The sequence below is a fragment of the Leptodactylus fuscus genome, chromosome 6, assembly GCF_031893055.1.
Source record: "Leptodactylus fuscus isolate aLepFus1 chromosome 6, aLepFus1.hap2, whole genome shotgun sequence".
Classification (NCBI taxonomy): Eukaryota; Metazoa; Chordata; class Amphibia; order Anura; family Leptodactylidae; genus Leptodactylus; species Leptodactylus fuscus.
In genome coordinates, this window is record NC_134270.1 from 13,899,609 (window position 1) to 13,919,690 (window position 20,082).

The 20,082-nt window shown below is 42.8% G+C and overlaps 1 protein-coding gene across 1 annotated transcript in view; it reads left to right on the forward strand.

The window, feature by feature from the left end:
* Window positions 1-20,082, forward strand: part of CA10 (carbonic anhydrase 10) — a 223,744-nt gene that overhangs the window by 161,184 nt on the left and 42,478 nt on the right. Inside the window, exon 4 of the mRNA XM_075279383.1 lies at window positions 17,913-18,098. Within this exon, the coding sequence (XP_075135484.1) occupies window positions 17,913-18,098 (186 nt within the window). The remainder of the gene's footprint in view (window positions 1-17,912; window positions 18,099-20,082) is intronic.

Consider the following 20,082-nt stretch of genomic DNA (forward strand, 5'->3'; position numbering starts at 1 on the left):
GGGGGTTAAGCGGCCAGCCGCCGGCAAAGACTACGTGCCGGCCGCTTCCATTCACTTCTATGGGAGCGTGCTATTCGAAATGGCTGTTTCGAATAGTGTTCGCTCATCTCTAGTGACTACGTCTCAAAGGTCACCATTGTGGTCTGTGACTCGGCCTCAGAGTTCTCCACTGTGGTCTATGACTAGGTCTCCGAGTTCATCACTGTGGTCTGTGACTAGGACTCAGAGTTAACCACTGTGGTCTATGACTAGGTCTCAGAGTTCACCACTGTGGTCTGTGACTAGGTCTCAGAGTTCACCACTGTGGTCTGTGACTAGGCCTCAGAGTTCACCACTGTGGTCTATGACTAGGTCTCAGAGTTCTCCACTGTGGTCTATGACTAGGCCTCAGAGTTCACCACTGTGGTCAGTGACTAGGTCTCAGAGTTCACCACTGTGGTCTATGACTAGGCCTCAGAGTTCTCCACTGTGGTCTATGACTAGGCCTCAGAGTTCACCACTGTGGTCAGTGACTAGGTCTCAGAGTTCACCACTGTGGTCTATGACTAGGTCTCAGAGTTCACCACTGTGGTCTATGACTAGGTCTCAGAGTTCTCCACTGTGGTCTATGACTAGGCCTCAGAGTTCACCACTGTGGTCTGTGACTAACCCTCAGAGTTCTCCACTGTGGTCTATGACTAGGTCTCAGAGTTCACCACTGTGGTCTGTGACTAGGTCTCAGAGTTCACCACTGTGGTCTGTGACTAGGTCTCAGAGTTCACCACTGTGGTCTATGACTAGGTCTCAGAGTTCTCCACTGTGGTCTGTGACTAGGCCTCAGAGTTCACCACTGTGGTCTGTGACTAGGTCTCAGAGTTCACCACTGTGGTCAGTGACTAGGTCTCAGAGTTCATCACTGTGGTCTATGACTAGGTCTCAGAGTTCACCACTGTGGTCTATGACTAGGTCTCAGAGTTCACCACTGTGGTCTATGACTAGGTCTCAGAGTTCACCACTGTGGTCTGTGACTAACCCTCAGAGTTCTCCACTGTGGTCTATGACTAGGTCTCAGAGTTCACCACTGTGGTCTATGACTAGGTCTCAGAGTTCACCACTGTGGTCTGTGACTAACCCTCAGAGTTCACCACTGTGGTCTGTGACTAACCCTCAGAGTTCTCCACTGTGGTCTATGACTAGGTCTCAGAGTTCACCACTGTGGTCTATGACTAAGCCTCAGAGGTCACATGGGGCATCATCATAACCCTTGTGGCCGAGCCTCGCAAATCATTCACGAAACAAATGTATCACCATTTATTACTGAACTCTTTCAATGGCTACAAATGTATTTTGATGGATTCTATTCTTTTGACTTTCATAGAATCCGTCGGGATTCTGAGCGTTCTAGAATTTGTAATGACTGCGAATTGTGTTATTCCTACCGTCAAATATACCAAACAGCTTGACGAAAAACCCACTCAGAATCTCACAGTGTGAACAGTGCCTTACGTAATGCAAATGTAAAAAGTTTTCAGGAGGCGAATACCTTTTTCATAGCTTCAGACTTCCTGACTTCTTGAGATTGTGGTCTTCCTAATGTTTGTTTTACCGTGAGACGCCGCAGTCACCGGTCATTCCGCTGAGCTCAAGCATTGCCGTTATCTAGAAGTATCTTCCGATTCAATCTCTCGAGTGTAACATTTAATATGCGAACACACCAGTTTTTAAGCAGTGTAATGGCCAGCGCATGAAAAATTTAAGTATAGTCTTAATTTTAAGTAATAAAGTATTACAATTTGCAGCAGGAATTATATACACAATAATAAACTCCGCGTCTACATAAACTTTAATGAAAATCAGGATTGCGGTTTTAATGTAAGAAATGCAAACGTTCTAGACGCGCTAAATGGATATTTCATCTTATTGCCACGAAGATGCCGATAAAATATTACGACTTTATACGGTATAGATCCGGCTTCACAGCAAGTTCCGGAATTCTTGGGTCCTTCTATGATCTAGTTAATTATACATTGATTTTAATAGTATTATTGGATACAACAATTCACTGCATGTTAAAGGGGTATCCTGGTTATGTCAAGTTACCTTGCCTGTAATGTGATGATTGGTGGGGTCTGAGCCATTTTGACACATTGGTGGGCCCAGTGTAAAGGTTTCATAAATGGGCTCCCCCATCACCATCACTTAGACATACCCAACCTGCACAAATTGGAATGCACTCTTAGTGGCCGCCACTTAGTATCATGTCTATGGCACATTGTAATGACTCCTTAGTGGCCCCATACGATATCAGGTCCATCAGTGGCCCATCACAGTCAAATGCCCCTCCAGTATCACACATTAACCTGCCCCCCGTGTCCCCTCCTGGTTGCCACCACAGTTTAATTTCCTCTCCAGGTTACCCCCATAGGTTTATGTTCCCCTCCAATTGCCCCACTGTTTCACGTCCCCCCTCCAGGTTACCCCTACAGGTTTATGTTCCCCTCCAGTTGCCCCCACAATTTCATGTCCCCCTCCTGATTACCCCTACAGCTTCTTGTCCCCCTCTTCGGTGCCCCTACAATTTCAGTGTTTTCAGAATGCCTAATACTCGCCTTTGCCCTTTCCCTGTTCTCTCAGGTCTCTGGTTGCGGAGACTTCATGGAGCAGTAGATATAAATGATGTCACCACATCATGTCTACTCCTCCCCAGACACTGGGAGCAGAAACGGGGACCAAATGGTCCTCAGAGAGAGGACTTCTCCAGGTTTCACCATTGTATTGAACTCATTTGTGCCCAGAGAATGCAGATGAGTTGTTGTCGTGGGACAACGTTCTAAAGAGTTGACTATCCGACTGTCCCAGGGACCAGAGCAACTGCGCCATTTACCCTATGGGAACCCCATTAACCACAAAAACAGTGGGCCTATTCTGCCATCTGATAGGAGTGTCAGGTTGAGCAGGTACACCTTTGTTCTCTTCATTCTCTAATGGACTACAAGAGAAAGCCAAGAGCTGTACTTACCTATCTCGAGAAGCTTCATACTAGGGAATGGAGACCACCTGTTTCCTTCATTTGGTGGTACAAGGATCCTCATTTGTCATGAACAATTGGGGTCTCAGTCATAAGACTCCGACCAAACAACAAGTTCTTCAGGATAGGGAGTAACCTAAGATCTACAATATCCATGGGACAAGCTGGTCCATCTAGATGACATATACACCTATCAGCCATAATATTGAGACTACTATGGGTAGATTCACATTACTGTCAGTGGTTCATTGTTCTTACCTATGGAGCACAACATGACAGAGACCCATATGTGTAGCCATGAGTCAGATAGATAGGAGATAGATAGATAGATAGATAGATAGATAGATAGATAGATAGATAGATAGGAGATAGATAGATAGATAGATAGATAGATAGATAGATGATAGATAGATAGATAGATAGATAGATAGGAGATAGATAGATAGATAGATAGATAGATAGATAGATAGATAGATGATAGATAGATAGATAGATAGATAGATAGATAGATAGATAGATAGGAGATAGATAGATAGATAGATAGATAGATAGATAGATAGATAGATAGATAGGAGATATATGGAGATAGATAGATAGATAGATAGATAGATAGATAGATAGATAGATAGATAGATAGATAGATAATGAATAGATACATATAGTCTGTTAGTCTCCAGTGCTATTTTTTCTATATAGTGAAATAAAACCTAAATAAATTACACAATACATGTATGCCCCCTATATAGAATATCCGTATCTAGAATTTCCAGCCTTCCAGATAATGACTATACATTATATTAGAAGGGCAGCCACAATACAGAACAGACAGGACGGCGCTTTGCAGATTAACATAATATACTAAGAACTATTCCCTTTAATCACCAATAATTTCTACGGCATAAAAGTGCATTAACACAGTTTGCATTGTGCAGAAATTGTTCTCTGGTGGAGACAGCTCAGCATTATATGGATAAGAGCAATAGGCACAACATGGCTCTAATAGTCTGTCATCATCAATCTTCAGGGTAGAAAAAAAAAAGCACTTTGTTAAAGGAAAGGTGTTTGAAGCAGAAAAACCATAAAAGAAATATGTCAAAGAAAGCTAAAGCGTAAGTTTGGATGGACAATTATGAATGTACCGGAACGTAATGGTCCAGGCTCTTTACTACTACACCAGACGTAACGCGCAGTGCCCTCTGCTCAGTGACATTAAGGCTGACCTTGCGTGTTCATACATGTCATAAATGTTTCGGCCTCTACAGTGACATAAGTCATTTTATAAGTGATATTGTTGTTGTTAAAGGCATGTTGTCTCTTGACCGACCTGCAAAGGAAAGGGAGGAGGAGGCTGTTAATTGACTTATTGCCTCAATCTGTGTAGTGTTACAGTCTTGTCTTGAAGATCTAGCAGTGTTAGAAGAACTCTCTCTCTCTTTTACACTCACAATGCAGCAGTTATTTGTGTGTCTTTTTTCTCAGCCTCCTCCTCCCCCCTCTCCATAGACTTCTATGCAAAAAGTAAGTGGAGAAGGAAACAGATTTCTTTAATAAGATATATTACAAAGATTCTTATATTCACCTGGACTATTCGATTATGACAAGCTGGTTCATCATTGCAGGGATACTAAGTAATATTTTGATAAAATTTAATTGGAATTGTGGAGGTGACTGGAGTCGGTGATCAGGATCTGGTTGACCTCAGATTTGTTGTGGCTTCAATATGAACAAATGTGAACCGAGACTAATAAAGCCTTAGAAATAAATCAAGCATTTGATATCGGCCATTTCTCTGGTATTCTTTGGGTCCCCCCATCCTTTTACCACCTCGGTAGTTACCTTGCAAATTTGATAATATTTAGAAACATAGGATGTTGGTGTCCGAGAATGACTGCCTGGTCCATCTAGTCTGTCCTTCTATTATTTCCTTTTTATCTTAGGATAGACACGTGCTTGTTCCAGACATGTGTAAATAGCCTTACTATAGATTGCCCAATTATATCGGCTGGAGGTTTGTTCCAAGCGTTCACTACTCTTCGAGCTTACAAACAGATCGAGTTACAAAGAAGTCAATGGAGAGGGGAGGGCGAGCTCAGTGAGAGAGGAACTGATAGATCATGTTACATAGAAATCATCGGAGAGGGGAGGGCGAGCCCGGTGAGGGAGAAACAGACAGATCATGTTACATAGAAATCAATAGAGAGGGGAGGGGAGGGGAAGCCCAGTGGGAGAGACACAAATACAGGCACACTGGTTTGGATAATAGTAAGTGTTTGGCAGATTTCTACCAGTTTTATAGAGGTTTTTTAAGCAGGTGTTAGCAGTACTGGTGAGCTAGACATTTTACCTCAATCTGCCCTAGGACATCTGTAGCTTTCTTCTCCCCCTTCCCCTCTCCATAGACCTTTAGAAACTGCAGTCTTTTCTATAGTGAAGACGGATCTGGCAGTGAATTGAGCAGTTTAGCAGATAGGAGAGGAGTATTTTTTTCTGATAGGATAAACTACAAAGTTTTCCATATTCACCTAAACTATTTTTACCAAAAAAATAGAAACAATAATTACATTTCAAGAACTGTACCCCCAATAGTTTTTTCTATATAGAATTCTAGCCTCTTCCCGTGACTTCATCTGCTGGTTGTTGGAGTGGATGATCCGCCTATATTCAGCAAATTGCTGCCATCGATGGTTTGCCTGCTTCAGCCTTTTGGCAGCTCTTAAGCAGTCCTGCTGCTGAACTTGTTCCTCGCACCGTGTCCGAGATTGTTCCGGCATCTCAACAGCTCTCTGGGAAGCCATATAATGAGAGTGTTGTTGGCGTTGATGATCCGCCTGCTCCAGCATTTCGGCAGCTCTCAAGTTGGCCTGGCACTGAAGTTGTTCTTCGCAATTGTTCTGGCATCTCAGCAGCTCACTGCGACGCCATATAATGCGTGTGTTGTTGGTGTCGATGACCCCCCTCAGCTCCACTTGAGGAGAACTCTGTTGACTTCTGGCTTCCTTCATAGCTCTCGGTTGCGACAAATTAGATTTTTTTTTCCAGGCATGTTTAAAATTGGCAAACTGCCAATTTGGATTAAAGGTATTTTCCCATACAGTGTGTCAGCACTGCCTGGAGCAGATCAGATAATATGCAAATACATGTACACTGAGGGTTAGTGTGTGTTTACACAGAGAGATAACAACCCTGGGACCTGAGATAAGCTGCTGCAAGTGTAGTGTAATATAGTATATGAGCATAAATTCATAACAGTCATGAAGCCATGTCATTTATCAGGATAAAAAATCTACACAGAGAGATAACAGCCCTGGGAAATGAGATAAGCTGCTGCAAGTGTAGTGTAATATAGTATATGAACATAAATTCATAACAGTCGTGAAGCCATGTCATTTATCAGGATAAAAAATCTACACAGAGAGATAACAGCCCTGGTACCTGAGATAGGCTGCTTCAAGTGTAGTATATTATAGTATATGAACATAAATTCATAACAGTTGTGAAGCCATGTCATTTATCGGGATTAAAAATTTACAATCTATCTATGTGCCGAATTTCATTGATCAGTCAGTGATTGACTAACAAACATCCAAACACACAAACTTTCACATTTATAATATTAGTAGGATAGGATTTTCACAGACAGATCAGGTTACAGAAAAGTCTATGGAGAGCGGAGGGGAACAGATACACATTGCCCAAAATCGCAGTAAGTGTTTAGTAGTTTTCTAGCATATTTTTTGCAGTACTTTAGCAGTTGAGGTGTTAATAAAGTTCTGATGAGATAGAATTCTCACTCCTCCGCCCCTCCCCTTTCCATAGACTTCTATGCACTACAAGTGAAGATAGATCTGGCGGTGAATTGAACAGTTTAGCAGGCAGGAGAGGAGCTGATCAGAGCATTTTTCTCCCATAAAATATATTACAAAGTTTTTCATATTCACCCGAACTCTTCATTTCCAAAAACATATTGGAACACCAGTTATGCTTTAAGAATTGCGACCCCAATCCTTGTCTCCCTACGGCGTATTTTCGTTTCCGTATAGAGATAAAATAGCCATGGAAGAGTTAAATTGTCACTTTGTTTGTGCCTACATTATGAAGCGGTAAATCAGAGGCGCCGGGCTGTGTGCAGGATTACAAATGATCTATAGCAGCCCTGACTGACAGCGTGAGAAAATATATTGAATGATATTGAAAGATCCCTCCTGTGCGCTGTCTCCAGCTATTCCTCTGATTATAAACAGCTTTGTGACTTTTTTTTTATGAGCATGTTTTTCTCAGCCTCAATTATTGGAGCGGTAATGAAAGATACGAGTCCTCAGCTCTCCTATAAGGAGTGGGCGAGAAGCCTTTTATAAATGATCCGACCTGAACACGAGTCCTCTGTGGTTACTTTAAACGTCTTCAGAAGGAAACCAAGGACTTTGTTCATTTGACTTGCGGAAACCAAACCCAATTTGTGTTTTTCTTCCTCTCATTTAACATTAAAAAAAAATAAAAAAAATCAAGATTCTATTATACCTTAAAGGTTACGTGTGGATCTTCAGATGTGTCATTGAGACATGTTATCGGCAGGGGGTCCCCGAGCAGGGCAGGGAATAAAGGAAGCGCGCTATTCTACAGAGCACTGTGCCCTTTCCACTTTTGCCGGCCTCGCTTGGCTATTTTCATGTGTGAAGGTGACAAAGCATTAAAGGGAATGTGTCATCGGAAAATTGTTTAAATTAAGATTTTATTTTTAAAACATTTCGGTATCTATTTTTAAAGGGACTTTTCAGACTAAATGGATTCCTTATCCGTAGGATACAGCGTCAGTTATGGACCGGACCTGAAGCTGCCATGCACATTTGAATGGGACTGAGCTGCAGTCAGGCCATGTCACTGATGAACATGACATCACATGACCTAGTAAGCACTCAAAGAACGGATTTGCAGTGGCCGTAAAAAAAAAAACCATAAGAGGTTGACACTTCCTGTTCTGTAGAGATCACTTCTCGGCAGTCATCTTATTATCATCACGGGAAGAATTACAATGTAAGATAACTCCTATATATCATTAATAAAGGATCTGCCATTTGCAATGGGTGATATTCACAGCTTATCTTCTCCCCTCCCTATACAATGACCTCTGTACAGGTTACAGAGCATGCCCACAACACAGGGCTGCAGTGTGGAGAGGTGGGGGTAGGCCAAAGATGGAAGCTGTGATCATTATCTGATCATGTTGGTGACATTATTGCCAGTACAGACCCAAAGCGGTGGAGTTGAGTGGAAATTGATGAGGGTAACAGATCCTCAAGAGCATAACCCAGTCTCCAAGTCTCCAAGGTGTATGGATGGTGAATCAGGCGTCCTTAAGATTTAATAAAAATAAACAGGTGCAGGAGATGTAGCTAGCACATGCATGCTCGCTCACAGCACTGCACTCATACTCTTGGTTAACGTCCCTACCTGTATACCACATTCTTATACTTCTGTATTGTGTCTTGTATTCCTCTGTATTCTACCGCTTATTCTTCTTGTTTCTGTCTCTTATGTCACTCTATTCTAATTCTTACTCTCCTGTTTTCTGCCTCTTATACTGGTTTATTCTGCCTCTTATCCCTTAGTATACTTCTTAGTTTGCTATATACTGCCTTGTATGAGACTGTATTCTACCTCTTATTCTTCTGTATTCTGCTTCATATTCCACTATATTCTGCATCTTACTGTATATGACTGTATTCTTAAATTGATACTTCTGCATTAAACCTTTTATTCCCCTGTATTCTGCCTCTTATTCTCCTGTATTCTACCTCTTATTCCTCTGTATTCTGCCTGTTATTCCCCTGTATTCTGCCTCTTATTCTCCTGTATTCTACCTCTTATTCCTCTGTATTCTGCCTGTTATTCCTCTGTATTCTGCCTCTTATTCCCCTGTATTCTGCGTCTCATTTCCCTGTATTCTACCTCTTATTCCTCTGTATTCTGCCTGTTATTCCCCTGTATTCTGCCTCTTATTCCCCTGTATTCTGCCTCTCATTTCCCTGTATTCTACCTCTTATTCCTCTGTATTCTACCTCTTATTCCCCTGTATTCTGCCTCTTATTCCATTATATTCTGCCTCTTATTCCCCTGTATTCTGCCTCTTATCCCCCTGTATTCTGCCTGTTATTCTCCTGTTTTTGCCTCTTATTCCCCTGTATTCTGCCTGTTATTCTTCTGTATTCTACCTCTTATTCTGCTGTATTCTGCTTCTTATTCCCCTGTATTATGCCTCTTATTCCCCTGTATTCTGCCTCTTATTCCATTATATTCTGCCTCATATTCCCTTGCATTCTGCCTGTTATTCTCCTGTTTTTTGCCTCTTATTCCCCTGTATTCTGTCTCTTATTCCCCTGTATTCTACCTCTTATTCCCCTGTATTCTACCTCTTATTCCCCTGTATTCTGCCTCTTATTCTCCTGTTTTTTGCCTCTTATTCCCCTGTATTCTGCCTCTTATCCCCCTGTATTCTGCCTGTTATTCTCCTGTTTTTTGCCTCTTATTCCCCTGTATTCTGTCTCTTATTCCCCTGTATTCTACCTCTTATTCCCCTGTATTCTGCCTCTTATTCCCTTGTATTCTGCCTCTTATTCCCCTGTATTCTGCCTCTTATTCCATTATATTCTGCCTCCTAGTCTCCTGTATTCTGCCTCTTATTCATCTGTATTCTGCCTGTTATTCTCCTGTTTTTTGCCTCTTATTCCCCTGTATTCTGCCTGTTATTCCCTTGTATTCTGCCTCCTAGTCTCCTGTATTCTGCCTCTTATTCATCTGTATTCTGCCTGTTATTCCCTTGTATTCTGCCTCTCATTCTTCTATATTCTGCCTCTTATTCTCCTGTATTCTGCCTCTTATTCCTCTGTATTCTGCCTCCTAGTCTTCTGTAATCTGCCTCTTATTCATCTGTATTCTGCCTGTTATTCTCCTGTATTCTACCTCTTATTCCCCTGTATTCTGCCTCTTATTCCCCTGTATTCTGCCTCTTATTCCCCTGTATTCTGCCTCTTATTCCCCTGTATTCTGCCTCTTATTCCCCTGTATTCTGCCTCTTATTCCCCTGTATTCTGCCTCTTATTTCCCTGTATTCTGCCTCTTATTCCCCTGTATTCTGCCTCTTATTCCCTTGTATTCTGCCTCTTATTCCCCTGTATTCTACCTCTTATTCCCCTGTATTCTGCCTCTTATTCTCCTGTTTTTTGCCTCTTATTCCCCTGTATTCTGCCTCTTATCCCCCTGTATTCTGCCTGTTATTCTCCTGTTTTTTGCCTCTTATTCCCCTGTATTCTGCCTGTTATTCTTCTGTATTCTACCTCTTATTCTGCTGTATTCTGCTTCTTATTCCCCTGTATTATGCCTCTTATTCCCCTGTATTCTACCTCTTATTCCCCTGTATTCTGCCTCTTATTCCCCTGTATTCTGCCTCTTATTTCCCTGTATTCTGCCTCCTATTCCCCTGTATTCTGCCTGTTAGTCTCCTGTATTCCACCTCTTATTCTGCTGTATTCTGCCTCTTATTCCCCTGTATTCTGCCTGTTATTCTCCTGTATTCTGCCTCTTATTCTCCTGTATTCTACCTCTTATTCCCCTGTATTCTGCCTGTTATTCTTCTGTATTCTACCTCTTATTCTGCTGTATTCTGCCTCTTATTCCCCTGTATTATGCCTCTTATTCCCCTGTATTCTGGCTCTTATTCCCCTGTATTCTGCCTCTTATTCCCCTGTATTCTGCCTCTTATTCCCCTGTATTCTACCTCTTATTCCCTTGTATTCTGCCTCTTATTCCATTATATTCTGCCTCCTAGTCTCCTGTATTCTGCCTCTTATTCATCTGTATTCTGCCTGTTATTCTCCTGTTTTTTGCCTCTTATTCCCCTGTATTCTGCCTGTTATTCCCTTGTATTCTGCCTCCTAGTCTCCTGTATTCTGCCTCTTATTCATCTGTATTCTGCCTGTTATTCCCTTGTATTCTGCCTCTCATTCTTCTATATTCTGCCTCTTATTCTCCTGTATTCTGCCTCTTATTCCTCTGTATTCTGCCTCCTAGTCTTCTGTATTCTGCCTCTTATTCATCTGTATTCTGCCTGTTATTCTCCTGTATTCTACCTCTTATTCCCCTGTATTCTGCCTGTTATTCTCCTGTATTCTGCCTGTTATTCTCCTGCATTTTACCTCTTATTCTGCTGTATTCTACCTCTTATTCTCCTGTATTCTGCCTCTTATCCCCCTGTATTCTGCCTCTTATTCTACTGTATTCTACCTCTTATTCCCCTGTATTCTGCCTGTTATTCCCTTGTATTCTGCCTCCTAGTCTCCTGTATTCTGCCTCTTATTCATCTGTATTCTGCCTGTTATTCCCTTGTATTCTGCCTCTCATTCTTCTATATTCTGCCTCTTATTCTCCTGTATTCCGCCTCTTATTCCTCTGTATTCTGCCTGTTATTCCCTTGTATTCTGCCTCTCATTCTTCTATATTCTACCTCTTATTCTCCTGTATTCTGCCTCTTATCCCCCTGTATTCTGCCTCTTATTCTCCTGTATTCTACCTCTTATTCCCCTGTATTCTGCCTGTTATTCCCTTGTATTCTGCCTCCTAGTCTCCTGTATTCTGCCTCTTATTCATCTGTATTCTGCCTGTTATTCCCTTGTATTCTGCCTCTCATTCTTCTATATTCTGCCTCTTATTCTCCTGTATTCCGCCTCTTATTCCTCTGTATTCTGCCTGTTATTCCCTTGTATTCTGCCTCTCATTCTTCTATATTCTGCCTCTTATTCTCCTGTATTCCGCCTCTTATTCCTCTGTATTCTGCCTGTTATTCCCTTGTATTCTGCCTCCTGGTCTCCTGTATTCTACCTCTTATTCATCTGTATTCTGCCTGTTATTCTCCTGTATTCTACCTCTTATTCTGCTGTATTCTGCCTCTTATTCCCCTGTATTCTGCCTATTATTCCATTATATTCTGCCTCTTATTCCCCTGTATTCTGCCTCTTATTCTCCTGTATTCTGACCTTTGTACGTCCATTGTTCCAGCCACTTGCCCTGTCTATAAACTACCCCACATAACCTTGAGCTGTGATGCTCTACATATATTGACCACTGATGGACCCACCTATCAGTGGCCATATTACGACCTCAACACCAACATTACTGATGGGTTTTAACCCGCTGGTGGTCTTCACAGGACCCCCCAGGAGGTCCTAACTAAGAATTTAGGAAACTGCACCAAAGGATCTTGTATGACTCTATTAGGTCTCATTTAGATCTTGATTTAACCTTCGAACATGTCTTGTGAATCATTTTTTGGTTTATTATATTAATTTTATTTGCATTCGAGTCGACAATTAAACTTTAAGAAAAAAAACACAACTAAAAAGTCTATATTTTACGTGTAATATCCAGTAATTACTGGGCAGCCATCCCAGAATAAAATAAGAAGACTGAAAATCTGATTATAAATTCAGTCCAAACAAAAGCCTGATTGAAAATTCCCTGAACTGACAATCTTATTTAATCAGACTTGTTTCCCTTTTAGGCCTATGAAAAGATGAATAGCTAAGAACAGGCGAGTTGTATCAGATAATAATAATCCACTTAGAATGTAAGAGTCAGAGGAAAATCGCAAGACAAGATCTTTACTTAATAATGGGATAAACAATGTGAAGATGTAACTGAAAGTCAAAATAGGAATGAGGGAGCCCTGTAACATCATGACGTAGCTAATAGATGCAAATCCCGACAAAATCTCCGAGTGACGGCCCGGTAGTATGAGAAGCCTACAATCCTAGCTCTATTGTTACTATAAACCCATCAGGCAAACCATTAAAGGGGTTGTCCGGACTCTTTCACATTTTTGATACCAATGATGTAGCTGCCGGACAGATTATCAGTATCAGATCAGTGGGGGACTGACACTAGAGATGGGCGAACCACACCAGATTCATTTTGGGAATATCCACCAGGTCTGATCTAAAAGTGCTTTCGTTATATCCCAGGGTCTCTTCAGACCCCAAGGTATTATATGCAGAGGGCAGGAGACTACCATACTGTAACATGGAGGATCCACACTCATGCAATCTCAGTATAAGGGTTGAGCGATCGGGATAGGGAAAGATCGGATCCCGATCGGCGATCGAGCAAATTTCACGATTGGGATCGGCTGGAAAATGACCGGAAATGGGATTTTGAAATCTCAACACCACTGTATATATAATATACAATTGGGGTTGAGTGATCGGGATCGGGAAAGATCGGATCCCGATTGGTGATGGAGCAAATTTCACGATCACAACCGGGATCGGATGGAAAATGATCGGATATCGAATTTTAAAATCGATCCTGAAATCTCAAGATCGGCTCAACCCTAATTTTTTTAAATTAATGTAGATTGTGAGCCCCACAATGCACATTTTCTTTTTTTTTTTTCCAATATCAGTATGTCCTTTTGGAATATGGGATGGAAATGCATGCAAACACAGGGAGAACATACAAACTCCTTCCAGATAGGTTTTTTTTTGCCCTTGGCGGGATTGGAACACCAGGACCCCAGCGCTGCAAGGCTTCAGTACTAACCACTGAGCCACCGTGTGGCCCCGACTCAACCCTAATTACAACGCGTTTCAGGGCTATAATTTCCATTATCAAGTGTAAAATAGGGATGACACTGAACCTGAGAATTTTGGTAAATTTGCAACAAGTCAGATTTATTGCAACACCTGGACACCTACGATCAGCAGTGTAGGCCGGGTGCTAGTGCTAGAAGATACACAGCGGACGGAGCCAGAAATAGACACCGCCATCTGTCTTATAGTGGTGGTATTGCAGCTTTGCTCCTATTCAAGTCAAATAACAGAGCTTGGACAACCCCAACCAAATCGCCCATAGGTTCTTATGGACAAGTGGTTTAGTGTCCAAAATAGACTTATTATAACCCCTGCCCATGCCACAATAAAAAACACAAATCCTTATACTTCCCTGGAGATGAGTCTAAGGTGTCTCATCGGATTTATCTCTGGTGCTCTCGGTGACTGCACAATTTCTCAACGAAGATTGGGATGTACATTGTATTGTGCGCTCCGACACCTTTCTATTATATCTTCTGTGGGACCAGTTGTCGATGAGCCTTGGGTGACCATAGCCTTGTCATCGGTTCCCCAGTTATCTCACCCTGTATATGACCACCGAATATCAGGAACACCGGACAAGTCTAAATTTTTCGGGATTCTGTTAAAGACTGCAAGCGCATTAGATCATATTCAGCCAAACCTTACCATTTTGGAGAGTCTGGTCAACCATCTGATGGTATAAGGTTAGTATATGGAGGTGCTAGTGGTAGTTTGGTATAAAGTCCCCGGGCATGACCTGGAAACCGACAACCTACATAATACAATGGTCGAAAACTTTCTATCCAAAACTTAGATGAAGTTGCGAATGTGTTCATGACCTTGCTTAAATCGCTTTGGTAATGTACTCAATGTACTCCCTTCTCCTTGTCCTCATTTTCTCCACATGTAACCACTGAGTCATTTTTACAGCCTATTGGTTTGTGCTTCACATTCAGTAATGACAATTTCTCTATATATTTCATAAGGGACCGGTGTACGCGCCGTAGGATGTGCCTAACGCTGCAAAATCGCCTCCTAATCTGTGGCTTTTATGTGACTATAAAGAGAAATCATCAGATTAATGCTGCAGTGTGATTGTCCGTATGGTTTCCATGCTGTAAACCGAATGATAATATTAATCCTTAAAATGCATATACGGTACAATGTCATTAAAAGAGGCAAATACCGGCGGGGGAGATTTCTGCACTTGTAACACTTACAGTGATAGTTCTACTTACGTTATGTTACTTGGAGTCATTCTTACTATTTCTTATTTTATATTATTTTTAATATTTCGATTATTTTTTATATTTTCCTTACATTAGTTCTAATACTTATATGACTCTTATATCACTTTATATTATTTTTATTAATTATAGTATTTTTATATTTATTTATTAATACTTCAGTAATTACTTTATTTATACGCTGCTTATTTTATTTTTTTCATACCGATCCTCGTTCCTGATCCCGGCCACCCCCGCTTCCCTTCTGCCCTTCAAGGGAACCCATGTGTCCAGACATGATGTGCAACACAACGGGGTTCCTTGGAGAGCAGAAGGGGGAGGCGTGAGCAGGAACAGGATCGATAAGTAAGGCCGCTGGAAAAAGAAACTGCTATTGTTATACTCTTCAGATTCCTAAGTATAATGATCGGGGCCCAGGGGAGGTGAGTGAACATTAAAAAAAATGTATTGAGGTCACAGACATCACGTGGGTGAGGCCGGCATCACAAAGCATAATGATTAGAGATGAGCGAGTAGTACTCAATCGAGTAGGTATTCGATCGAATACTACGGTATTCAAAAAACTCGTACTCGATCAAGTACCACTCGCTATTTGAATGCAGAACCAGCATTGATTGGCTGAATGCTATACAGTTGGCCAATCAACGCTGGTTCTTCTCCTACCTTTAGAAGTCTTCTCCTTGCAGCTTCCCCGCGGCGTCTTCCGGCTCTTCATTCACTCTGCCAGGCATCGCTTGTAGTGCAGGCATGCACAGTCGGCTCTGCCCAGGCCCGATGCCTGGCAGAGTGAATTCAGAGCCGGAAGATGCCGCGGGGACGCTGCAAGGAGAAGACTTCTCGGAGGATCCAGCCCGACCCTCACTCGTGGACTTGGTAAGTATAATTTGATCGAATGTTGCCTACCCCTGAAACGAGCATTTTCCCCCCATAGACTATAATAGGGTTCGATATTCGATTCGAGTAGTCGAATATTGAGGGGCTAATCGAAACGAATATCAAACCTCGAACATTTTACTGTTCGCTCATCTCTAATAATGATGCCAGGTTAACTCACATCTGTGATATCATTGAAGAGGAGTCACGCCCGAGCCCAGGGGAGGTGAGTAACACTGGTTTTTATGTTTGTCACCTTTCCTGGGCCTCCGATCATTATGGAAAGAAAATCGAAGGTCCAGCAGCCACGTTATAACTTGAAAACTTTCATTGTATCCAGATTAAAATAGCATATACACTGGGCAGAGAGCACCCCCTGATTGTGAAGCAGATTGGTTGGCGTCGCTGACGCGTTTCAGAATACACGTTCCTTAATCATAGCCTGTGTTCTGAAACGCGTCAGCCGACGCCAACCAATCTGCTTCACAATCGGGGGGTGCTCTCTGCCCAGTGTATAGTATATGCTCTTTTAATCTGGATACAGTAAAAGTTTTCAAGTTTTAACATGGCTGCCAGACCTTCAATTTTCTTTCCATGTGGAGTACTCCGAGCTGACGGGATTTGTTTGTCCGTGCATCCGGCATTTTCTCCGAAACCGTGAGTTTTTGTTTGCATTGAATTTTGAATAAGTATATTTTTGAGTCTCTGTTTGGGCTGTGTTATTCCCCTTCCCTGCCTTCCTTGCGATTAAACTCCGATCATTATACTATGGGGTCTGAAACGACCCAGAGTATAATTATACTGCATAGATGGTGTACCCCCCAAAATTTCAGGTTCTGCCGAACCCAGACTTTTTCCGATATCTGTAACAAACACAATAGGGGTCACTATGGTACTTAACACTGTGTGCAGGGGCCACTATTGGACATTATACTGTGTGGAGGGACCACTATTGGACATTATACTGTGTGCAGGGGCCACTATGGGACATTATACTGTGTGCAGGGGCCACTATGGGGCATAATACTGTGTGCAGGGGCCACTATGGGACATAATACTGTGTGCAGGGGCCACTATGGGACATTATACTGTGTAGAGGGACCACTATTGGACATTATACTGTGTAGAGGGGCCACTATGGGACACGGACCCACAGACCCAATGGATCTGTTGTTAACTTATGTACAACAGGTTGATGACCATGTTATGTCCATTAAAATCGAATTAGTGAGTTGGTTCTATTTAGTTCTAATACTTATATTAGTTTCCAAAACCAATTTTAAAAAAACGGCAACAAATACGACAGTAGAGTTTTTCCTAAAACACCGTGCGTATGAAGTCATCGTGAGGGCGACTTTACACAGGGCTGTTGCGAGGCAGATTTGTTACCGAGTAGAGATGAGTGAACACTAAAATGTCCGAGGTTCGAAATCCAATTCGATTGAATCGTCTTCTTCCAGCTGGAATTCACTCTGCCTAGGCATCGGGGCCTAGACAGAGCCGACTGCGCATGCGCGGTCGGCTCTGCCCGGCCCGACGCCTGAGCAGGGCCGACTGCGCATGTGAGGGCATGCCCGCGCATGCACAGTCGGCTCTGCCTAGGCCGGCTGCCTAGCAGAGTGAATTCCAGCTGGAAGACGCCGCGGGGACGCTGCACAGAGAAGACTTCTAAAGGTAAGAGAAGAACCAGCGTCAATGTATAGCATTCTGCCAATCAACGCTGGATCTGCATCGAACCTTAAACTTCGAACAGCTAGTAGTTTTCGATCGAGTTCGAGTATTTCGAATACCGTATCTATCGAACACCTACTCGATCGAACACTACTCACTCATCTCTATTACCGAGAAGAATCGTTGGAAGGCAAAGGGCACAAACGCCAAATACTGATGGGAATGACAGTTATCTTTTCTTTGTTCACTTTGTTCATTTTGTTTATTGACACAAATTATTGACCCTACTCTGATGCATTTTTTCAACACCTGCCTAAAACTTTTGAACAGCACTGTAGCTTTTGCAGAATCTTATATATTTTCCCCTTCATGAAGCATTTTCTGTTTTTCTATCCTTTTCGCTTTTACTGCAACATTGTTGCCCATGATAATAAAACGCTGTGTATTATGTATCTATAACAAGGTGCATAACGGGTGTCTTCTTTTCGGCTGTAGGTGAGCGGTACAATGTACAATACAGGAAGGCATGTATCACTACGACTGGACAAGGAACATCTAGTGAATATATCCGGCGGGCCACTAACATATAGTCATCGTTTAGAAGAAATACGGTTACATTTTGGCAGCGAGGATAGTCAAGGCTCAGAACATCTTCTAAACGGCCAGGCGTTCTCTGGGGAGGTAAGGATTATGTCTTTTCCTTGTTTCTAACAACAAAATATACTTAAAGGTGTTATCCAGGGACAGAAATTTTACTTTTTTTTTTTTTACTATAGATTGTGAGCCCCACATAGAGCTCACATTGCACATTTTCCCTATCAGTATGTTTTTGGAATATAGGAGGATATCCTTACAAACATGGGGAGAAGATACAAACTTATTACAGATGGCAGGATTTGAACCCAGGACTCCAGCACTGCAAGGCTGCAGTGCTAACCACTGAGCCACCATGTTGCCCCGTAAATTTTATTTGGGCATTTGTTATAACTGGACCTGGGAGATTTGGGCTGGTTCCTACTGCGGTCATGCGATCAGAACTAGCCTCTGTTCCACGAGGTCACTCTTCCCCCCCAGTTTACATGTGCCAATGGACCTGGTAGATTTTAGTATGACCAGCCCCCATAGCACAGGTAAATATCTATGCAACCTGATGCAACAATAATCACTGCAAACCTTGGGCAACTAGAATCCCCAAGCACTGAGGCAAAAACAGTCCTGGGTGTGCTACACTCTTCTAACCGGGGAGGAACCAGGCCCAGGAGTTCTTTGCCAGAGCTCCTGATGGTGGAGTTCAAGTTCAAGTTCAAGTGGAGTTCAAGGTGGAGTAAAAGTCCAGGCCCAGATCCACAGCCACCCAGAGAGCAACGCACACCCAGCGAACCCCAAGTAGGAGGACCCAGAATAAAACCCAGACACTAGCCTCAGTGGATGAAGTTCAGGAGAGCAGGTCAGCTCGGAGGAACAGACGCACAGGGCAGGTAGGCAATCCAGGGGAGACCAAGCTGGGTCCAAAGGAAACCAAGACGTAGTCACACAAGCCGAGTTGGTGCACAGGAGGTCACGTAGTAGCAGAAGGGAGAGGCAGAAGTGTAGTCAGGAAGGTGCCAAATCTGTATCCAGTTAAAGGAGGTCAGGAAGGTTCCAAATCAGTAGATCACGAAGGAGAAATCTGTAAAGCAGAAACAGGAGACATACAGGGAGAACACTGAAAAACAAATAACCAGCAGTAAGCCAGGGCCATAATGAGGCCTCCAGCCTGCCGCTGATTTCTCCGACCTCTCTGACCCTGGAAGTTCAGGCACTGGGAGAAAACCGGAACCTCCGCAACTCAAGTGGAGACCATGGCCTATCCCGCACCGGGGCCAGCCGTGCCATTCCGGCGCCGGACACGGAGCAGGCCAAGAGCAGCACTGTGGAGGCCCCAGCCTATCCTAACACAGCAGAGGAAGGAAGAGGTGGAGTGACCCTGTATACAGAGCCTGGCTCCAGTCCCAAAATATCCAGGTCCACCTGTGACAAATGCCCAGACCATGTAATATCCTTGGATAATCCCATCAAGGCGTGTTATCAGAAAATACCACTCCAGACCTCGATCTTCAAGAAGTATAAGGCTTAAACAAAGAACTTATACATTACCCCGAACATATGGTTTTATCTCTTAGGGGCCCCTGTGCAGTCTGTCCACTATAATAACATAATAAGTCTCCACACACCTATATGGTGGTCTCTCCCCAAGAGTGACGATACCCCCTTACCCTGTCTAAGCCTCTCACCTCTACCAGGTTAGTCTTCTCTACATCGAGCTGACGAGATGCAATAACATTGAAACGGCCGTCCTCATTTGAGAGACTATACCTGGTAATAATCCCAGCATCATTGCAAAACAAAGGCCTCTTGGAAGGTCGAGCATGATGTTAAAGGGAGCAGCCATTATTGGGCTATCTCACTGAGATTCTGTCTTCCTAATTACATCAGGGAAGACGGGCTTGCACATTCCAGTGAGTGCCCTGTATTGGTTTGCAACACTGAGGCACCTGACTTCCTAATTACATCATGGAAGACAGATTTGCGTATTGTTCCCATAGTCACTATAATAACAGTCAAGGATGACCTTTGACATGGACGTCTGGCAGGATATAATATTTCATAGGACACATACATATGG